The 23099-nt window shown below is 42.9% G+C and overlaps 1 protein-coding gene across 1 annotated transcript in view; it reads left to right on the forward strand.

Moving 5' to 3' along the window:
* The window catches only part of KMT2A (lysine methyltransferase 2A), a 41942-nt gene that overhangs the window by 16864 nt on the left and 1979 nt on the right, over positions 1–23099 (forward strand). The window contains exons 6-33 of the mRNA XM_079545913.1: positions 1359–1423; positions 1997–2368; positions 2967–3040; positions 3801–3929; positions 4772–4885; positions 6055–6201; positions 6472–6567; positions 7298–7418; positions 8186–8299; positions 8629–8813; positions 9077–9250; positions 10054–10164; positions 10397–10470; positions 10940–11133; positions 11499–11605; positions 12150–12287; positions 12389–12547; positions 12839–12956; positions 13041–13119; positions 13374–13534; positions 14022–14207; positions 14494–18805; positions 19608–19688; positions 20128–20192; positions 20986–21156; positions 21719–21793; positions 22079–22259; positions 22610–22717. Of these exons, the coding sequence (XP_079402039.1) occupies positions 1359–1423; positions 1997–2368; positions 2967–3040; positions 3801–3929; positions 4772–4885; positions 6055–6201; positions 6472–6567; positions 7298–7418; positions 8186–8299; positions 8629–8813; positions 9077–9250; positions 10054–10164; positions 10397–10470; positions 10940–11133; positions 11499–11605; positions 12150–12287; positions 12389–12547; positions 12839–12956; positions 13041–13119; positions 13374–13534; positions 14022–14207; positions 14494–18805; positions 19608–19688; positions 20128–20192; positions 20986–21156; positions 21719–21793; positions 22079–22259; positions 22610–22717 (7911 nt within the window). The remainder of the gene's footprint in view (positions 1–1358; positions 1424–1996; positions 2369–2966; positions 3041–3800; positions 3930–4771; positions 4886–6054; positions 6202–6471; positions 6568–7297; positions 7419–8185; positions 8300–8628; positions 8814–9076; positions 9251–10053; positions 10165–10396; positions 10471–10939; positions 11134–11498; positions 11606–12149; positions 12288–12388; positions 12548–12838; positions 12957–13040; positions 13120–13373; positions 13535–14021; positions 14208–14493; positions 18806–19607; positions 19689–20127; positions 20193–20985; positions 21157–21718; positions 21794–22078; positions 22260–22609; positions 22718–23099) is intronic.

Genomic DNA, 23099 nt, shown 5'->3' on the forward strand with positions numbered 1-23099 from the left:
CGCAGTTTAATTTAGGAGTGTTGATCCTGATTCAAGGCATGCTTTTCATGAGGTCTTTTTCTGAAGTTCACTTCCAATTTATTCTTCCTGCTTTGAAGAAATTGTCATAGTAGCACTGAGAGCCATTTGAAATGAGACCAGTGACTTTCATTCAGCAGAATGGCTCGTTGATAGAATCACAGAGTGGCCTGGGTTGAAAAGGACCACAATGATCAATCTGGATTCAACCTCCTGCCACAGGCAGGGTCGCCAGCCACCAGACCAGGCTGCCCAGAGCCACATCCAGCCTGGCCTTGAATGCCTGCAGGGATGGGGCATCCACAGCCTCCTTGGGCAACCTGTGCCAGTGCCTCACCACCTTCTGAGTGAGGGATTATTATTGCAAGAATGGTGATGTATGCATATATATTTTACCTCCTGTTCTCCCAGAAGGCATTTATGGAGGGCCTTTTTTTTCCAAATGAAGTTTATCTCATGAATATACACTTCATATAAAAGGATGTCTCTGGATATCATTAAGAAATAACTCCCTTACTTAGATTTCCCATCGTTTTATACGTATCACTTAGTCTGAACCTTTTGCTTTTTTAATTGCTCTATCAAATTGATTTTTCCAGACTGGGTAATCTGTCTGAAAAGGCAGCAAATGAAGTGGTATCAGAAAGATTGTTGTCATATAAAAGCTATTTATAAAGTGCAGCTCTGAGAATTGCTGTGGAGTGCTCATCTGTGTGAAAACAGTCAGCAGACTTCTGAACATAAGTAGTCTAACTCCTAGCAGCTTTGCTCAGGCCTTGGGCTGGCTTTCAAAACCACTGACTTTACTACAAGAACGAAGGCCGAAACACAGTCTGTTGCTCAGTGTTTAGAAGACAACATGCATTAGACGTGAGGAAAACAGGAACTGAGCACTTAAAAAATATTTCGTCACACTTCAATCCCACTTCATGGAAACAGAATATATATATTTTTTATCTGAAATGGCCTGTTTGTGTTACATAAAACCTACTGGTGAGTCTTTGATGTTTTAGAGTTCTTAGAAGTATTCTGATGCTACTCAAATGGCAGTTTCTAAGAAATGGAATTGATGGGGTATTTACCAGTGAAGCAGAGTTTTATTATCTTCAAAATTGTGTTGTAAGTGTAGGGGGGAAAAAGAAAATACAGGAAAATTAGATTCTTTTAAATGTTTCTGAAGAGGGAGAGAACAGTTTGGAGAAATTTGGTGGGTGCATGGATAATGGGTTTGTTTGCTGGTGTTTTTTTTTTCCCATCATGTTGAATGTTTACAGAATGCCTTCCTAACACCTGCGTTTTTCTTCTGATTTCTGATTGGGTGACTTCTTCTTCCTTTGTAGAATGAGAAAGTGTCAGAATCTACAGTGGATGCCTTCAAAAGCATATCTCCAGAAGCAAGCTAAAGGTAGGCTGGGAGGTTTGGCTCAAGTGCAGGACAAGAGAAATTTTCATACCTTCAATTTTGCTCTTTGCTCTCATTGCAACTGCGCACAGCTGTAGAAGTTTAGTATGAAAGCAAACGCTAACAGGGAGCCTGACTGTTTTGTTGGGTCCTGTAAAAGTTGTAGGAGAGATGCGAATACAGCTAGCAACTGTAAACAGACAGCAGTTATCTTTTTCAGCTCTACTTGCAGTTTCTCCTCCTTTTTGTAAGGAACAGCTGCTGGCAGCTGATGAGCCTTCCCTCAGCACTTAAGCTCAGCCAGTTCTCAGAGGTTTGGTTCTTTGTTCCTAAGTGATATGAGGACTGATATTGGCACATCCTCATCTCTGACAGAAGCCTTAAGTGAGCTGTGTGTATGTCATATGTATTTTGTTAAATCCCTGTGTCCTTGGCACTGGACCTCTGGAGGTTTGCATGTTGTCACAGTGGTCAGGATGCTGAACTCCCTCAAAATAAAGCTTTTTAAATGCACCGAGTCATCTGAAGTTGCATGATTTTATATGTGTTACTTCACTGATGCTTTTTTCTTTCTAGCTGCAAAAAAGAAAGAGAAGAAATCCAAGACAAATGAAAAGAAAGAAAGTCATTCTGGGAAGAACCAACTGGACTCTGGACAGAAACCAACTCCTCCAGCTGTTGTACCAAGAGAAGACAGTGCTGTAAAGAAGAGCAGCGAACCTGCTCGAAAGCCTGTGGAGGAGAAGCATGAGGATGGGAATTCCTCTGTGCCCCCACCAGAGCCCAAACAGACCCCTGCATCTGGTGCCAGAAAGACTGGCAAACAAACAGCCCAGCCAGTACAGCTCCCTCCATCTCAGCCACCAAGCTCAGGACCTTTGAAAAAGGAAGCACCAAAAGTTACTGCTTCTGAGCCTAAGAAAAAGCAGCCTCCACAGCCAGAAATAGGTAAATGGGACTGTTTATCTTCAATATGTTTGAATCGTGAATCCCGTTAAGTAACAGTATTAATGCTGCTAAAATCTGTTGGATTTTAAGACTGATAAATGCCTTATGATCTGGTGAAATTAAAGCAAGTTATTTTGGGAATTTTGTTTAGAACTGGCTTCCTTTTATTGAACTGCATAATTTATTGGGATGGGAAGATAAGTGACGACCTTTAATGTGATTTTTAGTCATGTAGTCTCGACAGTCTTGAAGTATGTTTTCAATATTGTTAAGTTTGCTGACAGTCTGAATGTGAAACAACAGGAGTGTGATGTCTTCCTACAAAACATAGCCTAGCGTTGCACGTGGACAGTGACCAAAAAGGCAGCTCCAGGACTTCTGTTGCTTTGCACCTGGAACACCTCAGAGTTTTAGCAGAGCAGGTTCGACTGGCCATGCCTTGCAGATTGTCCCAGTCGTAGGTGGTGATGCACAGTCACAAAGATGGTAGAAAAATGGAGGTCTAAAATTCATCTCATTATATGGTTGTTGTTTTTTTCCCTTCTCTGCAGGTGCCTGTTAGTTACTTGAAATACTCATAATTTTTCCCCCTTCCTAGGCACAGAACAAAACAAACAGAAAAAAATTGCTCCCCGTCCAACTTTCCCTGTGAAACAGAAACCAAAAGAAAAGGTGAATACTGTTTTTTGTACACAGTCAAGACATTTCGAGAGCATCCCTCTGTCTGTCTAGAAAGTAAAACTGTATTATTTAACCCTTCTGCACATTTTTGTGTACTTGAAATACCTGTAGGAATTCAGTCCTGCTCCTTTTCCTTTGAATGCTGATTTCAGACCGATCTAACTCGATTCCTGATGCTACTCAGGATCTTTTGTGGGATTTGAGGAGGAAGTTTTCAGTCTTGTCAATGAGAAACGTGTCATTTCTTGTGAGTTTGAGCAAATTGTACAAACGCTAGGCTTTACCTCGTGCCAGTATGTGGATGCCAATTTATCTGGTGTATGCCCATACTTCAGCTTAGCTGTTAATTCTTACTGAGATTTGTGTGTCGTGGGGTGAACGTTAGGTTGTCCATTTGAAGAACAAAGCACAGCAACACTTAAATCTGAGAGAGAAATGTGTTGGTCGTAATTGCCCCAAGAGTTGCCCCACTGGAACAAAGCAAAAAATGACACTAATCAGAGAGAATAACCTGATGGTAGGGGGAGATGCAACAAATTGAATTAGAAATGCAGTTGTTTGTGGAATGCTTTCAAAATGGATTGCAGAATGGTTACCTTATGGCAACTTTTATACACATGTTAATTCTGTCATGTTACGAATTGGGTTTTGTTGTTGTTTTTCTGGTACATAAATCATGTACAGTGTTTAATTACTGTTGAAGTTTTGATGTCTGAGGTTGGGATTAATGCAGGCTCCTTTACTTGACTAGGAAAAGCCCCCTCCTATAAGCAAGCCAGAAAGCAGCACGCTGAATTTGCTCAGCACTTTGACTAATGGGAGCAGTTCCAAGCAAAAGCCACCTACAGATGGAGTCCACAGAATCCGAGTGGATTTCAAGGTAGAGGACAATATGTTTTAAGTATTTGAATATTAATTGACTCTAAACACTTGGAAGTAGAGTCCCTCAAGAATGCTGACAGTGACTTCTGAGTTTGTGTGTCTGGTCCTAATCAGAGAGAACTGTAAATAGGAACCTTCCTGCCTTGGTTAATTCTTAGAAGTTTGTTATGCCTTTTTTTTTTTTTCCTTATAATTAGAGTACTGGATGAAGACTTAAAGCTTTAAACCTTAACTTTCAATGTGAGGATGAGCAAGAATTTGAGGTTTATGAAGATTGATTCCATTAAGATGGAACTATAAAACCTTACCTTGGGTCAACAAGATTTGGGGAAAATGTTAGTAATTTGTAATTCACAGTATTTTGGGGATATCTGGGGGTTCAAACTGATAAATCATGTACTATTTTGAACAGCAATGTTGAAATAATAAAAATCAATATTTTCCTAATATTTTTTCAGTCATTTATATAAGTGTTAATAATGGAGATTATAGTGAGATCTCGTCAGTGTTTTGATACAAACGTGGATTTTTAATAAAGTTCAACTATTGTGAAATTCTGTTTTTAGTGATAAGCAATTGTGAAGAAACTTTCTCCTGCTTTTTAGGCTTGCTTTCTGGAGAGGGAAGATTAGTGTTTGCTTGAGCTCTCTTGACAGGAGGAGTGCTGGGTTGTGATTATTCCAATATACGCTATAAAGTAGACCGAGGTAGAAGTAAAACTGCTGTCTGTTGTAGAAGGGCCTTATTGAAGGCGCAGTGCATAAAGCAGCAATGTGAGCACTTTGTACTGATGTTGTGTTGCCTTATTCTGCATGGTGATGTATCCTTTTGTACTTTCAGGAGGACTGTGAAGTGGAGAATGTTTGGGAGATGGGTGGGTTAGGCATCGTGACCTCGGTTCCTATTACTCCCAGGGTGGTGTGTTTTCTCTGTGCCAGCAGTGGACATGTGGAGGTAAAGCATTGTGTTCTGCTGTTGATGACTTAATTACAGCACCGTATTGTTACCAAAAAGAAAAAAAAAGAACGTATGCCAACCGTAATCCCGAAGAAATTAAAGTAATACCTTTAAATCTGTCCTTGCTAAGCTTTGTCCTAAAACACTGAAGTGAAAAGCATTTGAATTGTCTTTGAGGAGTTCTGTGGTGCTTAGTTTATACGCGAACGCTGTCAGCCATAAGGAATGACATTTCCAAGAGCCCCTGCATCTCTTCTAAAATGTAATTTGGGATCCCGCAGCTGAGGTAAAGCAGGCAGTTTGCTTTCTCTTTACTTGAAATTAAAACGTCTGCTCAGTAGTTCTGAAGCGGTGTGAGGCAGTGTTGATTTTCCCTGGTGTGCCTCTGTCTCCAAAGAGTTGCAGATCATTGCTGAAACGTGACTGGCAAGGTTCTGGTGCTGCATAAACAGCTGAAGTTAGGTTTAAATTCTGGTAAATGCATTTCCAGGAAAAGATAGATGTCTTCTCAAAGTTTTCAGCCATCCTGGGAAGGTGATGCTAGCACTCTGGAAAATGCTCGAGCATGATTAGCAAAGAATACGTGAGGGAAATGGGTTCAGTTCTGCAAGTGAACATCAGTGCATTTGAAGATTACAGAGGTCCAGTGGCATGTGGAGCCAATCTCCTTCTCTGTCAGGTTGCTCAGGTGAACCATTCTTCTGTCCTATTTGAGCCTGCAGTGTTTGTGCCCAAGGACTATTCTTTGTTAGGATGTCCAGCCTTGCAGAGGATACTTAGAGCTTTCCAATGAAGCCTCTAAGCTAAACAGAGGGAAGAATGTCTCTTTGCTCCGTGTGTCCCTTCCTTCTCTGCTAAATGTGTCTTCAGTTGTGTTGGCTTGTGTTGCAGCGAGGGAGGGAAGTCCTGAAGAGGCCTATAGGCCTTTACCAATGCTCAGAACATGTAGACAAAAAGGTATCAGACTCCTGTATGCTGCTAGATGCATAATCTAGGTAGGCGTATATTTAGGTGCTCCGAAGTACACACACCATTTCCCCAGTGAGAGATACCAATAGATGGCCTTGTTCTGTTAGTTGTAAAGCAGAATTCAGAGTAGTTTGGAGCGGGAGCGGGAATTCAGGAAAGCTTTTGACTTGCTAAAACCTCCCTCTCCCCCCTTGCAGTTTGTGTATTGTCAGGTCTGTTGTGAGCCTTTCCACAAGTTCTGCTTAGAGGAGAGCGAGCGGCCCCTGGAGGACCAGCTGGAAAACTGGTGCTGCCGTCGCTGCAAGTTCTGCCACGTGTGTGGGAGACAGCACCAGGCCACCAAGGTACCCCTGACCTCCGGGCAACCCAGCCAGCCTTCCCCGTGCTGCTCCTCGAGTTCTGCTCTCTAACCCTCAGCTGGGAACCGGGACAGCAGGCGGTGGAGCTCAGGCTGTGCGCGCTGCCTCCTGCGGTTGTGGACTTAGCTCGAGTCTCTTAGATGCAGCTTCTTCCTATTGCTCTGAATAGGAGATTAAATGTAAAATGCAAATGTCCAGGATTTTGCATTCTTTCGAGAGTCTTTCTTCCAATACTTTCTCCCATTATTCTTGTAGCAGCTGCTGGAGTGTAACAAGTGCCGAAACAGCTATCACCCTGAGTGCCTGGGCCCAAACTACCCAACCAAACCCACCAAGAAAAAGAAAGTTTGGGTGAGGTTTTTTCAGATTTCTTTTTTGAGTAATTCCCTTGTTAACTGATCGTAACGCTGTGGGCCAAAGCGCTGCAGATGTTTTGTTCCAATGCATTCACTTAGCAGTTTGTGGAAGGGCACCTGTTGCATTGGAAGATACGTCTGGGAATAGGTTTCTCACCGAGGTGTGTTGCTGCTAAAGCAGGTGGGGCTTGTATGAGAAGGATTTGGAAGGTTTTTACACCTTTCTCAGTTGGGATAATTCTTCTGATTGTAGCCTCAAAAGGTGGAAGAAGTTTTAAAGAGTGGAAGTGCTTATGTCATTAACAGACTTAGTGCTAAAGCTCTGCCTGCAAGTGCATTTGGTACTCATTGTTTTTACGTGCTCTCTGCTACATTGTATTCAAAGTAGGAAAACTGATAAAATACAGTGTTGTATTTTAAGTCAGAAGAAATGCTACAACTAGGCCTTCTTATGTGAAGGAAGAGGTGATATTTTCTGAAGTGCAAATATGAAACAATTTTTTAAAGGTTTTGTATTTATTTTTCCTTTTCTCATATCAGCACCATCTTACCGTAAAGGGAGGGAGCTCTTTTTTTAGTAGTGGAAGTTCTGGTATTTGAATCTCGTTGTTCTGTCGTGTAAGCTTTCAGCTTTCATTTAGTAAGAAAACCATTACATTTATCATTAGAACAAAGGAACGAAAGCCCCTGGATAAAAACAAATAACAAACACATCCTTCTTCCAGATATGTACCAAATGTGTTCGCTGCAAGAGCTGTGGATCCACAACGCCAGGCAAAGGGTGGGATGCTCAGTGGTCTCATGACTTCTCACTGTGTCATGATTGTGCCAAACTCTTTGCTAAAGGTACGTAACGTTGTAATTGTTTATGGTGAGTACCTTCTCAGATGCTCTGTTTCTAATGGTGTCAGCATGAGTTAAAATGAAGGCGTGGTGAGCTTGTCACTGGTACAGACCTGTGAAACCTGGTGTTGGGCCGAGAAGCAGAGCATAGTTTGAAAGCTCTGTTCATGGGTTTCATGTGCATAGCAAAAGTCACTGCTGCAATATTGGGAGAGTTTGAGACTTGAAAAATTAAGTGCCTTACCATAGAAAGCAGTTATTACAGACCTGCTGGTTCAGGGCTTCAAGCAGCTGGTGAGGAAAAAGGTGTTTTAAAGGTCTCCTGACTTAAAAGCAGCAGATTTCCTATTGTAAAATAATAGTTCGTTCTTGTGTTAGTTGTGAGGCCTTTGAATCTAGGAGGGATCACTCCGGGGAGAAATCTTGAGTATCCCTTCTACATTCTCACCTCTGTATCATCCTTGTCATTTTCATTCTACTCTGTAAAGCTAAGTGGTACCTCGTTAGTCTCACTACCCCACATGCCTCCCCTCCCTGGAAAAAAAGCCAACAAGCCCACAAGAAAGGACAACTGGTCTTTCAAGCAGGTTGTTTTTGTGGCCATTGTCTTCAGTGTTGTAAAAGTAGCTGCAATTGTATTGGCAGCTTAGCAGTGGAAGGTTTCAGAGAGCTGCTTTCTTAGCACACTAGTAAGTAACCATCTAGCCTTTAAGGTGCATGTGACTGTTGAACTTCTGAGTAAAAGCATGTATCTCGTTTCTTGTTTGCAGGGAATTTTTGTCCCCTCTGTGACAAATGCTACGATGATGATGACTATGAGAGTAAGATGATGCAGTGTGGGAAATGTGACCGCTGGGTACACTCCAAATGTGAAAACCTTTCTGGTAAGGCAAATTCTTATCTCCTCAGCTCCTAAGAACACGAGGCAGCTGCAGACAAGCCCAAAATGGGATCGCTTTGGTCTTTCTCCTCGAGTGTTGCATTAGCACTCTTGCTTGTGATCTGCTTGAAAACACCTAACTAATATCAGTGATAACCTTAAAGCTTAGGACTCACTTCAGATGCAGTTAAACAAATGAGTTACACAAGATGCTTTAGTTACATGAAGGGCATCTGATGTAAACAGTAGGTGCTGTATACAGAGTAAGGCTTTTCCCCACATCTGTCCTTGACTAAATTAGTTCAGGTTGTTCTTTCTTTTTTTTGTCTCCAGATGAAATGTATGAGATACTCTCTAACTTGCCTGAGAGTGTAGCATACACCTGCATTAACTGTACAGAACAGCACCCTGCGGAATGGCGTCTTGCACTGGAAAAGGAGTTGCAGGTTTCTTTAAAACAGGTTTTAACAGCCCTGTTGAATTCTAGAACCACCAGTCACTTGCTGCGTTACAGACAGGTAAGCTGAAGCCTGAAATGTAATCAGAAATAAGACTCCTGAAAAAATGAGTTTGATCCTTATGGCTGACCACTGCCCTGCTGTATGCCTTACAGATCAACAGCAGAAAGCTGTTATTTTTGTCCTTCTGTTCTGGACAGGAATTGCAAACTTGAGTCTCTTTCATGTTAACGAGAATCTCTATGCTTGTGAATGTGCAAGGGCAACATGGGTAGCATCTGCACTTCAGTAGCCAATATCTGTCTGTTTCTTGATACTGACAGGCAGCAAAACCACCTGATTTAAATCCTGAGACAGAGGAGAGTATCCCATCGAGAAGCTCTCCAGAAGGCCCTGATCCTCCTGTCCTAACAGAAGTCAGTAAGCAAGAGGAGCAGCAACCTCTGGATATGGAAGGAGTGAAAAGAAAAATGGATCAAGGAGGTTACATTTCTGTGGTATGTCAGAGTTCCAGTGCTCCATTCTAATAATAGGTTCTATGAACTGCTTAATGACCCGTGGTATTTATAACTGAGCATGCTTAAGCCTTTTCTTTATGAACGAGGAAACAGGCTAATATACTGCTAAAAATAATTCTGTCTGGCACTCGTGTTAGTGTTGGCCCAAAGACGTGTAATTTACACTGTTGTGTGCCTCTCTTTAACCAGCAGTGATACTGGGTTAAACTGCTTTTGCTCTTAGTTATTTATGGTCATGGAAACCAAATAGGACATCCTTTATCTGCAGATTCTAACATAAAGCCCAGCGAAGTAGCACTGACAGTAGTCAGCTGGAAGCCAATAAACTCATGTTTTGGAGGTGTGATCTCTTCAAGGATCGTTGTTCAAAATGTTGACCAAGTCGGTTTAAAAAAATGAAAATACTTTCTCCTTCCTGCAGAGCCTGTAATCTTAAGGAGAAATGTGTGTAAGGAAGTCCCACTGCAAACGTGCTGTTGCCAGATTTTGGCCAAGTGCTTGTGAGGTAGCTAATGTAGTAGGTGTGAAGTGTGTCAGCAGCCAGGTCCTGGTTAAAGAAAAAAGGGGAAAAATGACAGGTTGGTTTGTGCAGCCATTCTGCCAGCTAGTCTGCAAATGCACAGAGCTGCTTGCTTCTTTACAGCCAAATTCTTGCAGGAGTCAATGCTCTGGTTCAGTCCTTTTGTCACCTGAAGTTCACCTGTTGCCTTAAAAGCTAATGGATGATGAAGCTGTACAGGAAACAGTCTTGCTAATAAAACAGTGTTGTGCTTTTCTTGCAGCTGGATTTTAGTGATGATATTGTGAAGATAATTCAAGCAGCAATTAATTCCGATGGAGGGCAGCCAGAAATTAAAAAAGCCAATAGCATGGTCAAGTCCTTCTTTATTCGGGTGAGTGGGACTACAGATATTTTGAAATCTCCTTTGTTTCACACTGCTTTGTAGCTGTTGGAATCCAAAGTGTCCATCATGCACATTTCTAAGAACAAAATAATAACTTGTCAGAGTTGTTAATGTTAATGAAATCTCACTGGTTGTGCATTTATAGTAGATCTTGGCTAAATTTCTTCGAGTTTCTGGGTACCTTGGATAACATTTCTAATGGAATGTTGTTTGCTTTCAGCAAATGGAACGTGTTTTTCCATGGTTCAGCGTAAAGAAGTCCAGATTTTGGGAGCCAAATAAAGTAACAAGCAAGTAAGTAGTTGTCCTGTGTCTGACTGTGACACTGTATGTGGTTTTGACAGCTGTCCAAGCAAAAAGTATTAAGAGAGCCTGTTTGTGAGGTTGGCTTTTTACGATAATTATGATGCTGGCTTTAAGAAGTAATTGCATTTTTCTATACACGCCACTGTTCTGAAGCAGAGAAATCGAAAGTGTTACTTAGAAATAAGTATGTTGTGTGTTGGCTGGTCAGTGCTCTCCTTTCTTATCGCTCCTCTCCTTCATCTCATGTTGACCCTTCATCCGTTACCCTCCAAAGAAACACGGCTACATCACAGACTTTAAATTTAAAATGATTGCTCACAGCCTTTGTGAGAGCAGGTGTAGACTGAAAGTGATTCAATGAGTTGTTACAGTATGTTGCATGTCTGTAGTGTTCATATACAGTGCAGGAGTTCATCTGGTGCAGCCAGGTCTAACAGCTGGCTCCTTGTGTCTTCAGCAGTGGTATGTTGCCAAACGCAGTGCTCCCTCCTTCGCTTGACCATAACTATGCTCAGTGGCAGGAGCGTGAAGAGAACAGCCACACTGAACAGCCTCCTCTGATGAAGAAAATCATTCCAGCTCCAAAACCCAAAGGACCTGGAGAGCCGGATTCACCTACTCCTCTACATCCTCCTACACCACCTATCTCTGGTAAGAAAATAGATGCCAACCCCAAAGTGCTTCGCTTTGAGCCCTCTTGTCATAGAGAAGGTGGTATTGGTTCTTCATGTGACTGAGGAATTGTGAGACCTGAAATCATTCAGAGACTGTTACGTATTGATATGTTTTTGAACAGAGCTTTGGCCTAGAAACATGTTTTCACCTGCTTCTCTTTCCCCCAGACAAGGGCTGTGTAGAGGCAGCTGTGTGCTTTTCCTTGCTTTACGAGCTGATTATTCAAACTCTAGGCTGCTGTTTGGCTTTTCTGCCCTGTTCGTTTACTGACAGTTCTTCCAGATAAATTTTGTCCTTCCTGACCTTCAAGAATGAAAAGCATTCTTTCTTCTAATGCTAAGGTTCTGACAGAAGCAGAGAAGATAGTCCTGAGCTTAATCCACCTCCGGATGTAGAAGACAACAGGCAGTGTGCCTTGTGCCTGAAATATGGTGATGATAGTGCTAATGTGAGTATCTGGCATGCACCCGTTTTGATAGTAGCTGACTGAAGCAGTATTACAGATGTAGTACTGTGAATAGGCCAGATAAGGGGTGAGGCAGTGGGTGTTGGTTTTTTGTTTGTTTTTTTTTCTTGGTATGCCTTCTTTGGAATGAAATGACCTTTAGCTGTCTGTTCTGTTGCCTAGAAAGTAGCGTGGTGTTTGTTAGACGTGTCATGAAGAAATTCACCATGTCACTTTGCATCAGTATGTGGACTGTGTGCAGTTCTTACAGAGAAGCCTCTTGCCATTTCTTCAAGAATAGAATTTTTTTTCTTCTTAAGGTTTCTTTTTATATCACGTGTGCTTAGCTGCAGTTTTCTCTGCCTACTTAATGTTTATCTTTTAAACTCTAAAAGTAATGCTGTCTTGTAAAACTTTCGTTGGGGAAAGTTTAAATCCAGCGCAGTTGAAACCTACGAGGCTTTTTGTGCATTGCTGTGTCTTGTGGAACATTTGGGGGGGAGGGCAAAAATGGAAAGAAGAAAAAAGGTTTCCTGCCATTCCCTAGGATGCTGGACGCCTTCTCTATATTGGCCAAAATGAGTGGACACATGTGAACTGTGCTTTGTGGTCAGCAGAAGTATTTGAAGATGATGATGGTTCTCTGAAAAATGTGCACATGGCTGTGATCAGGGGAAAGCAACTGGTGAGTCTATGTATCCTACCACTGCAGAGGAAAACAGCTGGCAGTTATTGGTGCCTGATTTTAGAATAAATAAATGTTTGCCTTTGTTTTTGCTTTTGTAGAGATGCGAGTTCTGCCAGAAGTCAGGTGCCACAGTGGGCTGCTGCCTCACTTCCTGCACAAGTAACTATCATTTCATGTGCTCACGAGCCAAGAACTGTGTGTTTCTGGATGATAAGAAAGTTTACTGCCAGAGGCACCGTGATTTGATCAAAGGAGAGGTGAGAGTCATCTTTCACACTTGCTTTGTCCTGGAGGTGGGGACAGCCTGTAACTATAAACATTTCTTAAGAGTTAACATTGAACGTGTTCCTTATGAAGGAGGGCCTGACCACAGTGCTGTTAAATCCAAATTTGTGATATCACTGTCATGAGGAAGTTTGTCAAGAGGTACTGTGTGCTTCGAGTAGCAAACTGAAGACCACACTGAGGACATAATAAGACGGGTTGCATAGCATATTTGTAGTGGTTCCTTTAAACTAACTGAGATGTTTTGTGGGTTCTTGCTCCAGGTGGTTCCTGAGAATGGGTTTGAAGTTCTTAGGAGAGTTTTTGTGGATTTTGAAGGGATCAGTCTGAGAAGAAAATTTCTTAGTGGCTTGGAGCCAGAGAACATCCACATGATGATTGGTAAGGTCTAGTTCCTGAGCAATTGTTTCATCTTTGGTGCTGGAGCTTTGTTCATGGAACTTTTCTGTTCCTCTCTCTGCTTAGGTTCAATGACGATAGACTGTTTAGGAATTCTGAATGACCTCTCAGACTGTGAAGATAAGTTGTTTCCCATTGGCTATCAGTGAGTATAAGCTGTTTCGTGACAGTGTCTCTTACTGTGTCACAAGTCAAACCAGCACTGAGGTAACATAGGTAGAAATCAACTGCAGCTTTCATAAACTGTTAACGAATCTTGTGACTAAGCTACTTGTGCTGTATGTTACACCAGAAAGCCTTCATCCTGTGTAATTTCAAGAAAATGAATATGTGAAATAATACCAGGGCTTACTTGACTGTTGAGTGAATTATTTTACGTATGTCTGAATTATCTGCCAGGTGCTCCAGGGTGTACTGGAGTACAACAGATGCCAGGAAGCGCTGTGTGTATACCTGCAAGATCATGGAATGCCGACCGCCAGTCGTAGAACCTGATATCAATAGCACTGTAGAACATGATGATAACAGAACAATTGCCCATAGCCCAGTTCCCCTCACAGGTAATGTTTGAAGGACTTTCTTGAGGTACATATTTTCTACATGTATTTGCTATAGTGTCTTCTTAGCAGACAGTCAGGTAGTAATTAGGACTTTGGCTTTTAAATCTGATTTGGACCAGAACCCCGTTTGTGATTCCAACGTTGAGTGCACTGGCAGCTTGGTAAGCAGAGATTATGGTAGTAATGCTTTCTAGTTTACAGAGCTGAGATTTTTCTAATGGTCTGAAACATCAAATGTAAGTTCTAGTGTCAGTGTTCGCATGTAATTTGTGGGTCAGCAGGTAACATGTTGATAACAGGTATTTAACAATGTTCTTGGGGGAAAAAAAAAACCAGATCAGATGGCAAGGAAGCAGTAGTGTTTGACTTTGTATCAACAAATGCCCTGATTCCTCATGTGAAACCTGAAGGCAGTATATGCTTAACCAGATCATGGCGTTTAGGGTTTAGTGATGACTTACACTGTTTCTCTTTTATGCAATGACAGAAACTCTATTCAAAGACAGCAGAAACACACCTGAAATTGTAAACCCACCATCTCCAGATCGTCCCATGCATTCTCAGACCTCCAGCTCCTGTTATTATCCTGCAGTCTCAAAGGGTCTTAGGATCAGGACACCAAGTTATCCATCTGCACAGAGGTCTCCTGGCTCTAGGCCTTTACCCTCTGCAGGTATTTCAAGCATTGTTGGGTTTGATTGTTGTTTTGATCTTGTTTGCTTTGGAGATGCTGTCGGTTGGTTGGTTCGATGTCTTTTTTTTGACTGCATTCAGAACGTGATGTTTATTTTTGTTTTTCCAAAGAACGTGGAAAATGTCAATAGGTTTGAGAGAAGGAACCTTCTGAAATATATGTAGTGGAGATGACCTGTCAAGAAATGTGTGATTGAAACAATTAGGTATGTATTGATTGTGAAGGATTCCTATCTCTTGACGGTCTTCTTGTTCTATTTTCTCAGGAAGTCCTACCCCAATGACCCATGAAATAGTTACAGTGGGAGATCCTTTGCTATCCTCTGGACTTAAAAGCATTGGTTCTAGAAGACACAGCACTTCCTCATTGTCACAGCAGCAGTCAAAACTCCGGATGATTTCACCTACGCGAGCTGGGAATACTTACTCCAGGCACAGTCTGTCTTCAGTTCCCAGCATAGGGTCCTCTTCAGAACATGAACAGACTACAAAAACTGCTGACCACTTTGTGGGGTCTGTGAATTCAGGTACCACAAGTGCTCCGGTTCAAAGCTGCTCCTCAAGTTCAGGCTCCCAGAAGACAGCAGCTGCAAGTGGAACTAAAACTTATCAGCTGGATGCATCTCAGTCTACAGAAGGAAAACATCCTGGTAGTTCGGATTTGGTTGCCAAAAGCACGCCTTCAAAGGGAGAGAAGGTGAAAACGCTGACCTCAAGGGACCCAGATTATTCAGCTCATAGTTTTTCTTCTGGAGGAAACTCCAAAGCATCAACTCAACCAAACAGTTCATCAGGCACAGAAATAAATGTTAAAATAGGAACCTTTCAAGAATCTGCAGGATCATTTTCTTCTAAAGAAACAGTATCCTTTCCATCTTTGCATCAGAGAGGCCCAAGGAAAGACAGAGATCAGCACTTGGAATCTGTACAGCCAGAAAAAACTGCTTCAGTTGATGAGATAGATGCGAAGATGCTGAAGTCTGCAGGAGTAAATAGCAGATCTCCTGCAGCAAGCGAGCAGGTAGTTTCTGCCACCAGAGACAGGCGTCAGAAGGGGAAAAAGACAGCAAAAGAGAGTTTTAAAGAGAAGCATTCCTTGAAATCTCTCACAGATTCAAGTCAGGCAGTAGGCAGTGATGAAGGAAATCTGACGTCAGAATTTGGTAATCAGGGTTTGGTGACCGAACAAATTAGTCAGAGGTTGTGTAATAATATTCCTGCTGAAAAAACTGTTGAGAAGTCTCCACCTTCGCAGGGGTCATCTAAAGGTTCTGTAGTGCTGCCTGAAGTGGCCCCTAAGGAATCACAGGCACCTAGAAAACGCACCGTCAAAGTCACTCTGACTCCTCTCAAGATGGAAAGCGAAGGCCAGTCTAAAGCTGCACAGCAGGAAGGTGATGCTGAACCTCAGCCTGTAGGGACAGAGCTTGCCTCTTCAGCAGAGCCCTCCTCCAATTCTGAAAGCCCAGAAGATAACTCTGTAGTTCAAGGGAGTCCAAATAAAGCACCGATGCAGGAATCTGAAAATAATGCATATGAAAACCTGCCTGTTCAAGATAACAGCTTGATGCTTCAGGATGGGACTAAAGCTCAAGAAGAAGGCTCATACAAGCGGAGGTATCCACGGAGAAGCGCTCGGGCCAGGTCTAATATGTTCTTTGGACTGACTCCTCTGTATGGTGTGAGGTCTTATGGAGAGGAAGACATTCCATTCTACAGTAACTCAACAGGGAAGAAGCGAGGGAAGCGGTCTGCAGAAGGACAAGTGGACGGTGCGGATGATTTAAGCACGTCAGATGAGGATGACTTGTACTACTATAATTTCACTAGAACGGTGGTTTCCTCTAACCCTGAGGAGAGGCTTGCATCCCATAACTTATTCAGGGAGGAAGAGCAGTGTGATCTTCCAAAAATCTCCCAGCTAGATGGTGTAGATGATGGGACTGAAAGCGATACAAGTGTCACAGCCACAACTAGGAAAGTAAATCAAGTAACTAAAAGGAGTGGTAAAGAAAATGGAACGGAAAACTTAAAGCTGGATAGAACTGAAGAAACTGGGGAGAAAGTACAAGTCACAAAAAGCCCTGCTGTCCACAAAACCGATCCAAAGATGGATAATTGCCATCCCGTGAGCAGGGTTAAAACACAAGGTCAGGATTCTCTGGAAGCTCAGCTGAGCTCTTTGGAAACGGGCCGTAGGGCTCATGCAAGCACACCTTCTGATAAGAACTTGCTGGATACTTTTAACACAGAACTTCTGAAATCTGACTCTGACAATAACAACAGCGATGATTGTGGAAACATCCTCCCTTCAGACATCATGGATTTTGTGCTGAAGAACACGCCATCCATGCAGGCTTTAGGAGAAAGTCCAGAGTCGTCCTCGTCTGAGCTTCTCACACTTGGAGAAGGTTTAGGTCTTGATAGCAACCGGGGCAAAGACATGGGTCTGTTTGAAGTGTTTTCTCAACAGCTGCCAACAACTGAGCCAGTGGATAGCAGTGTTTCTTCATCCATATCAGCAGAGGAGCAATTTGAATTACCCTTGGAACTTCCTTCTGATCTCTCTGTTCTGACTACTCGCAGCCCAACGGTGCCCAGTCAAAATCACAACAGACTTGCCGTCATTTCAGAGTCTTCGCTGTCCTCTTCAGGAGAGAGGTCAATGCTGGCCTTGCCCTCCACGGAATCTGGGGAAAAAAGAGTTACAGTCACAGAAAAATCCACCTCTAGCGAGGGCGATGCAGCTCTTCTGAGTCCAGGAGTAGACCCGAGCCCTGAAGGGCACATGACTCCTGACCACTTCATCCAGGGTCACATCGATGCAGAGCATATAGCCAGCCCACCCTGTGGCCCGGTAGAGCAAGGACATGGCAGCAACCAGGATTTAACTAGGAACAGTGGGACTCCAGGTATCCAAGTGCCCGTGTCCCCCACCGTTCCCCTGCAGAACCAGAAGTACGTTCCCAATTCCACGGATAGTCCCGGCGCCTCTCAGATTTCTAATGCTGCAGTACAGACAACACCACCCCACCTGAAGCCAGCTGCAGAAAAGCTTCTCGTGGTCAATCAAAACATGCAGCCACTCTACGTCCTCCAAACACTTCCCAATGGCGTTACTCAAAAGATACAGTTGACACCTTCTGTGAGTTCAGCACAGAGCGTAATGGAGACGAATGCCTCAGTGCTGGGGCCTGTAGGGAGTGGGCTCACACTGACCACAGGATTAAATCCAAGCTTGCCCTCATCTCAGTCCTTATATCCTCCCACTAGTAAAGGATTGTTGCCCATGTCCCATCACCAGCATATACATCCCTTCTCCACAGCCACTCAGACTGGCTTCCCACCAAATATTGGCAGTCCTTCGCCAGGTCTCCTTATTGGTGTGCAGCCACCCCCTGATCCTCAGCTGTTAGTGTCTGAAGCTAATCAGAGGACTGATCTTGGTACCACTGCTTCAACACCAGCTGCAGCCCTGAGCAAGAAACGGCCGATATCTCGACTGCAGTCAAGGAAGAACAAGAAGCTGGCTCCCTCTGGAACCCCTTCTGCAATAGCTCCTCCTGATATGGTCTCAAACATGACTTTAATTAATTTTGCTCCTTCCCAGATTTCCAACCACCCATTGGATTTGGGAACCATTGCGAATTCGACGTCCCACAGAACCGTCCCCAATATTATCAAAAGGTCCAAGTCTGGAGTAATGTATTTTGAGCAAACCTCTTTGCTCCCCCAGAGTGGGACTGCTAGTGCAGTTGGCACATCTCCTAGTGTTATTGGGCCAGATGCTGGTCACCTTCCAACAGGGCCTGTATCAGGGCTAGCATCAAGTTCCTCGGTACTGAACGTGGTATCCATGCAGGCCACAGCAGCCCCTACCACCGGTGGGTCAGTTCCCAGCCATGTTCTGGGACAAAGCTCAGTAACGTTAACTAGCCCTGGATTATTAGGGGACCTTGGTTCCATAAGCAATCTCTTGATCAAAGCTAGTCAGCAAAGCCTTGGTCTTCAGGAGCAGCACATGACTTTACCACCAGCTTCTGGGATGTTTTCACAACTGGGAACATCACAAACTCCATCTACAGCAGCAATGACAGCTGCATCAAGCATCTGTGTTCTGCCTTCAGCTCAGACTATGAGCATGACAGTTGCCCAGTCATCTGCAGACCCAGAAGGCTCTTATCAGCTTCAGCATATGACACAACTCTTGGCCAGCAAAACCGGGATTGCTTCCTCACAGCTGGACCTCGGTGCAGCTTCAGCCACAGCTCAGCTGTCAAACTTTCCACAGCTGGTTGATGTTCCCAATAGTACCAGACTGGAACAAAACAAGGTTTCCTCATCTGTGCTGCATGCCAGTTCAGCATCTCCTGGAGGCTCCCCGTCGTCTGGTCAGCAGTCTGCAAGTAGCTCTGTGCTTGGCTCATCGAAAATGAAACCGAAAATCAAACGCATTCAGCCGTCTTTGGAGAAAGGGAATGGAAAGAAGCACAAAACTTCTCACATGTGGACCGGTTCCTCTGAAGCACATGTTCCTGACAGAGGGACCACTGCTGCACCCCAGGTCTCAGCTGCACGGTAAGAGAAGTGCTTGCTTTGCTCACCTGTGAGATTTTGCAGCAATATGAGAGAATGTTGCATCTGTTTCTATAGCAGATTTGCCTTTTGATTGATAGTTTCTGATGTAAAACCTCACCTGGCTTTGGAGAGCAGATCTCTAAAGAAGTTCTTAGAAGTTCTCTCTGGAAAGGGAAGGCTGAGAAACTTGAGCCTTTTAGGGTTAGGAGGTTAGGAGGACTTCTATTCCCTGTTGGCACCTCTGACAAATTAAGGACTGCACCCCTTATTTTCAATTCTGGCTGTATTAGAGATGGTCCCAAATAATTGCTGGTGCTAAAGAACATCAGCATTTTGGTAACTGAGAAACACTGGACGTGACTTCTGTGAATAAGTCTGCTTCTTAAACTGCTGATTCAGAACTCTTTAGACAGCTTAACCTCTTAACATAGCTTTTTGTGCGTGTGTGTTGTTGATTACTTGCCAATTTGTTTCAGACTGTAAATAATTGCTGTGATTGTGTCAGTGTTCATCACTCGAGCCCTGAGTTATTGCTTGTGATTGCTCAGAATTGTTCCTCTTGCAGCCAAACTTACGCTTTTCCTTCCTCTTCAAGTGCACGACTTGAATCTCACGCAGTGCTGGGAATGCGATCTGTTTTCTCGTGTCATAGGAGCAGCTGTTGTTACTCCTCCTGTAGTTTTGCTGAACTGCTGAATCACTTGTTGGAACTCCCAGTAGATCTATTGCTGCCTTCCAGTCTCATTTATAGCATGCACGATTTGGAAAGTAGTTTGAATGTTCCTAACTCTGTTTCTTCCAGGACTCCTGCTGTGAAGACAGATGTGCAGGATGCAGCAAGCACAGATCAGCCATCACAAACACAATGTGGCCAGTCTACAGGGTAAGCACGAAGCACACCTTTGCATCAGGTTTTGGTGGCCTGATCTTAACAAAATAAATTAAAAATTGTCTGGAGAATGCCAGGGGTCTTTGCTAACAGATTTATCTTGGCAGTTTTCAGTCTGGAATGCGCAGTCACGTTTTTTATTTGTTTATTTTTATTTCTTTTGATGTAGCTGTGGGAAATGCATTTCTTAGGCAGATCGTGTGTTAGCATACACTGTATTACAGAGTAGGACTAATGAGAACAACAGATGACAGGTTCTGTTGAACTAGTCTGCTATCTACTGACTGATCGACACCACAAAGATAAATGCTACTGAACAGAATCCTGCTGTTCATTTCCAGATGAGCTTACGTTAAAACACATTTAGCAGTGGTTTCAGGTGTAGTAAAATGGTTATGAAATATTCTTCATTTTCACTTCCTTCCTTCTGAAGGCAAACGGCAGTTCTCCCAGAATCTCAATCAACACAGACCTCAACAAGTGAGCAAGAAGATGCAGGTATGTTGCTTCTTCGTGTGCACCAGGCCTTGGCACTCTCCATGACTGGGAAATTCGTACCTTGTTGTTCTAATTTGTCTCTCTTGTTCTCACAGAAAAAAATCTCAGAGCTAATAGTCTTGTTATTCATGCCTTGAAGGGAGGAAAGGTTTGTTCACTATTAATAAAATCTGCTCCAATAGTTGTTTCTATTCCTAGCTTGTGGGAATTTCAGTACTTGAGGTTTTACACTCTCACTGCAGTGCTATCTAGAGTTTTTTTCCTTTGAGTAAAATCTCTTTGACATCTCAATTCTTAGAAAGTATATTTTAGTGTGACTGCCAGATATGAGAGCTCCTAGGCCTTTTTTGAGTGCTTCAAAGTAAATCTGGAAATGTAGACTGTTGTCTTTCAGATCTTCCCAGTCCAGTGTCACTTACATACAATTGCAGTAGCGTGAATAGTTCTCACAAATAAAATAATTAAGAGTCTTTCTGCTCTTTGTCGTTACTGCAAATCATGTCCTGTGGAAACCTGGTTCTCCTGTAATGGCTGTTTAGAAGCTACTAATGTCATCTGTTGTTAAAACAGCTTCAGAATGGGTAGATTTTGTTTCTTCACCGAGATGTGGATGTTGGTAAATTCGTATGAGTCCTTACCTGAGTGCAGTTGTAATTTGAGTTTTGTAGGTTCTTCTTAGACACATTACTGACCTGACATTTGACCACTATATATAAGTAATTGATTCAGATGTGGGAAAAAAAGCTTCTTTCTGCTTGATTTCCACCTTCATACTAGCTTTTGTCTTTCCTAGGCTCAAAAGCTATTGAGGAAGAAGAGAGCACCTTCAGCTCCCCACTTATGTTTTGGCTGCAGCAAGAACAAAAGAGGAAAGAGTGTCTTGGTGAGAAGAAACCCAAGAAAGGTTTGGTTTTTGAGATCTCAAGTGATGATGGCTTTCAAATCTGTGCAGAAAGCATTGAAGGTGAGAACTGTGCTTTTATTGTTATGCTGGCTTTGACTTTCCCTGCCAGAAGTAAAATTGTGACTTCTGAGAGCATTATTTATTTTCACAGACCTTTAACTGAGAAACAACTTCTCCTAATGTACAGCCCTAGAACAGTCCTCGTTCCTAACAATACGTGGTTTCTGTTGAAAAATGTGATGTCACTATCCCAATTTTATCTCTTGACCAATGGTTTGAACCATGTGTTGGAAAGAAATGGCACAACTCAGACAGTACGACACCTAGACTTGTCCTACAAGAACTGAAGAAACTCATTTCCCTTTCTTCCACAGTGAATTTTGGAGAATTTATAGTCCATAGGTGGAATGAAAGCTTCGTGTTCTCAGTTTATTTTATTTAGATATGAACATTTTATAAGAAAACAGTGTACTGCACCCGTACATAAAAGTCTGCTGATGGTGCTGATGGAAATGTGATGCAGTGTGCCAAAACTGACAGCAGGGCTGTTGTTACAGCGCTCCTCAGTGCCCAGTGCTTGGATGCTCTTTCACAGTTCTGTGCTCTGTCTGTGTAATTGCAGATGCCTGGAAGTCACTGACCGACAAAGTTCAAGAAGCCCGCTCCAATGCCCGCCTGAAACAGCTGTCATTTGCAGGTAACGACCAGTGCCACCACCATGGTTAATGTGCTTCTGAATGTGTAAGAACAAACAGGTCTTAGGACTGCCTTCAGAATTTCAGTTGAGCTGCTGTTTTTTTTTAATGGAAAATAAATTCTCCTAATGAATTGATTAAAATTGCTTACCTGGAGTGTTAGCTAGTTAACACAGTGCTGCTGGGAAAATTTCAGGCTAGCACAGGTTTTATTTAATGCGCTGCTGCTCCCATTCCCAATATGCTTGGTCATTTTTGCCATTCTTGTGCTCTGTTTCCTGTTCCAGGTGTGAATGGTTTGAGGATGCTGGGGATTATCCACGATACCGTTGTGTTTCTGATTGAGCAACTTTATGGAGCAAAGCACTGCCACAACTACAAGTTCAGATTTCATAAACCAGAGGAGGCCAATGAACCTCCTCTGAATCCACATGGCTCTGCTAGGGCTGAAGTCCACCTGAGGCAAGTGTAAGCTTTGCATTTGTTAAGGTTAACAAGGACACAAGCAGGAAATCTTGAGAGTGCTGAGAGCTCTCAGTTTATAAGTAAACGTAAGCAACTTTCTCCAGTAAATCAGCTATATTGCATCTTCTTTGTCTGCACCTTTTGTTGTGTTTCTTTGTTTAATAAAACTTTCCTGGCTGGTGCCTTTATTCACAGTTCTCAGAAGCTCTTGTGTGTCATCCTGATGCATAAAAAGCTGTGAAAGAGGACAGACTGGGGAAGGTGTAAAACAGTAAACATGCCAAGCTGTTCTGCCAACCAAATGTTTGCATTAATTTTAGTTAGTAACACAGACTTCCTTTGTTAAATTACAGGAAATCTGCATTTGATATGTTTAATTTCTTGGCATCTAAACACCGACAGCCACCAGAATACAACCCAAATGATGAGGAAGAGGAGGAAGTACAGCTGAAATCAGCCCGGTATGCGGTAGGGTTTAAAGGTTTAAAGGGGGGCAGATAATGCTGTGGTGTTAAAACTGAGAGATCGGCTTTTGTTACACCTTGTTATTTTTTGAGGTAGTGCTTAAGACTTCAAAGCTACCAAGCCCTAGGAAAACAAGGGAGGTTCCTACAGTCCTACACCAGCTGAAGGCGGTCAGCCAGACCAGTTGTCTTTTCTACATTTCTTTTTCCTGCTGACACGAGACATTTTGATGATAACTTGAGGAGGAAAGAAGTTATCTGCATTGAACTTGTAGAAAAGATTGCTCGTTAGCAATCAGGATACAGGATTTAAAGATTAAGATACAGGATTAAGAACAGCTCTCCATTCAGTCTGTGTGTGTGTGTGTGTGTGTGTGTG

The sequence above is a fragment of the Tetrao urogallus genome (genome assembly GCF_951394365.1).
Source record: "Tetrao urogallus genome assembly, chromosome: 22".
NCBI lineage: Eukaryota > Metazoa > Chordata > Aves > Galliformes > Phasianidae > Tetrao > Tetrao urogallus.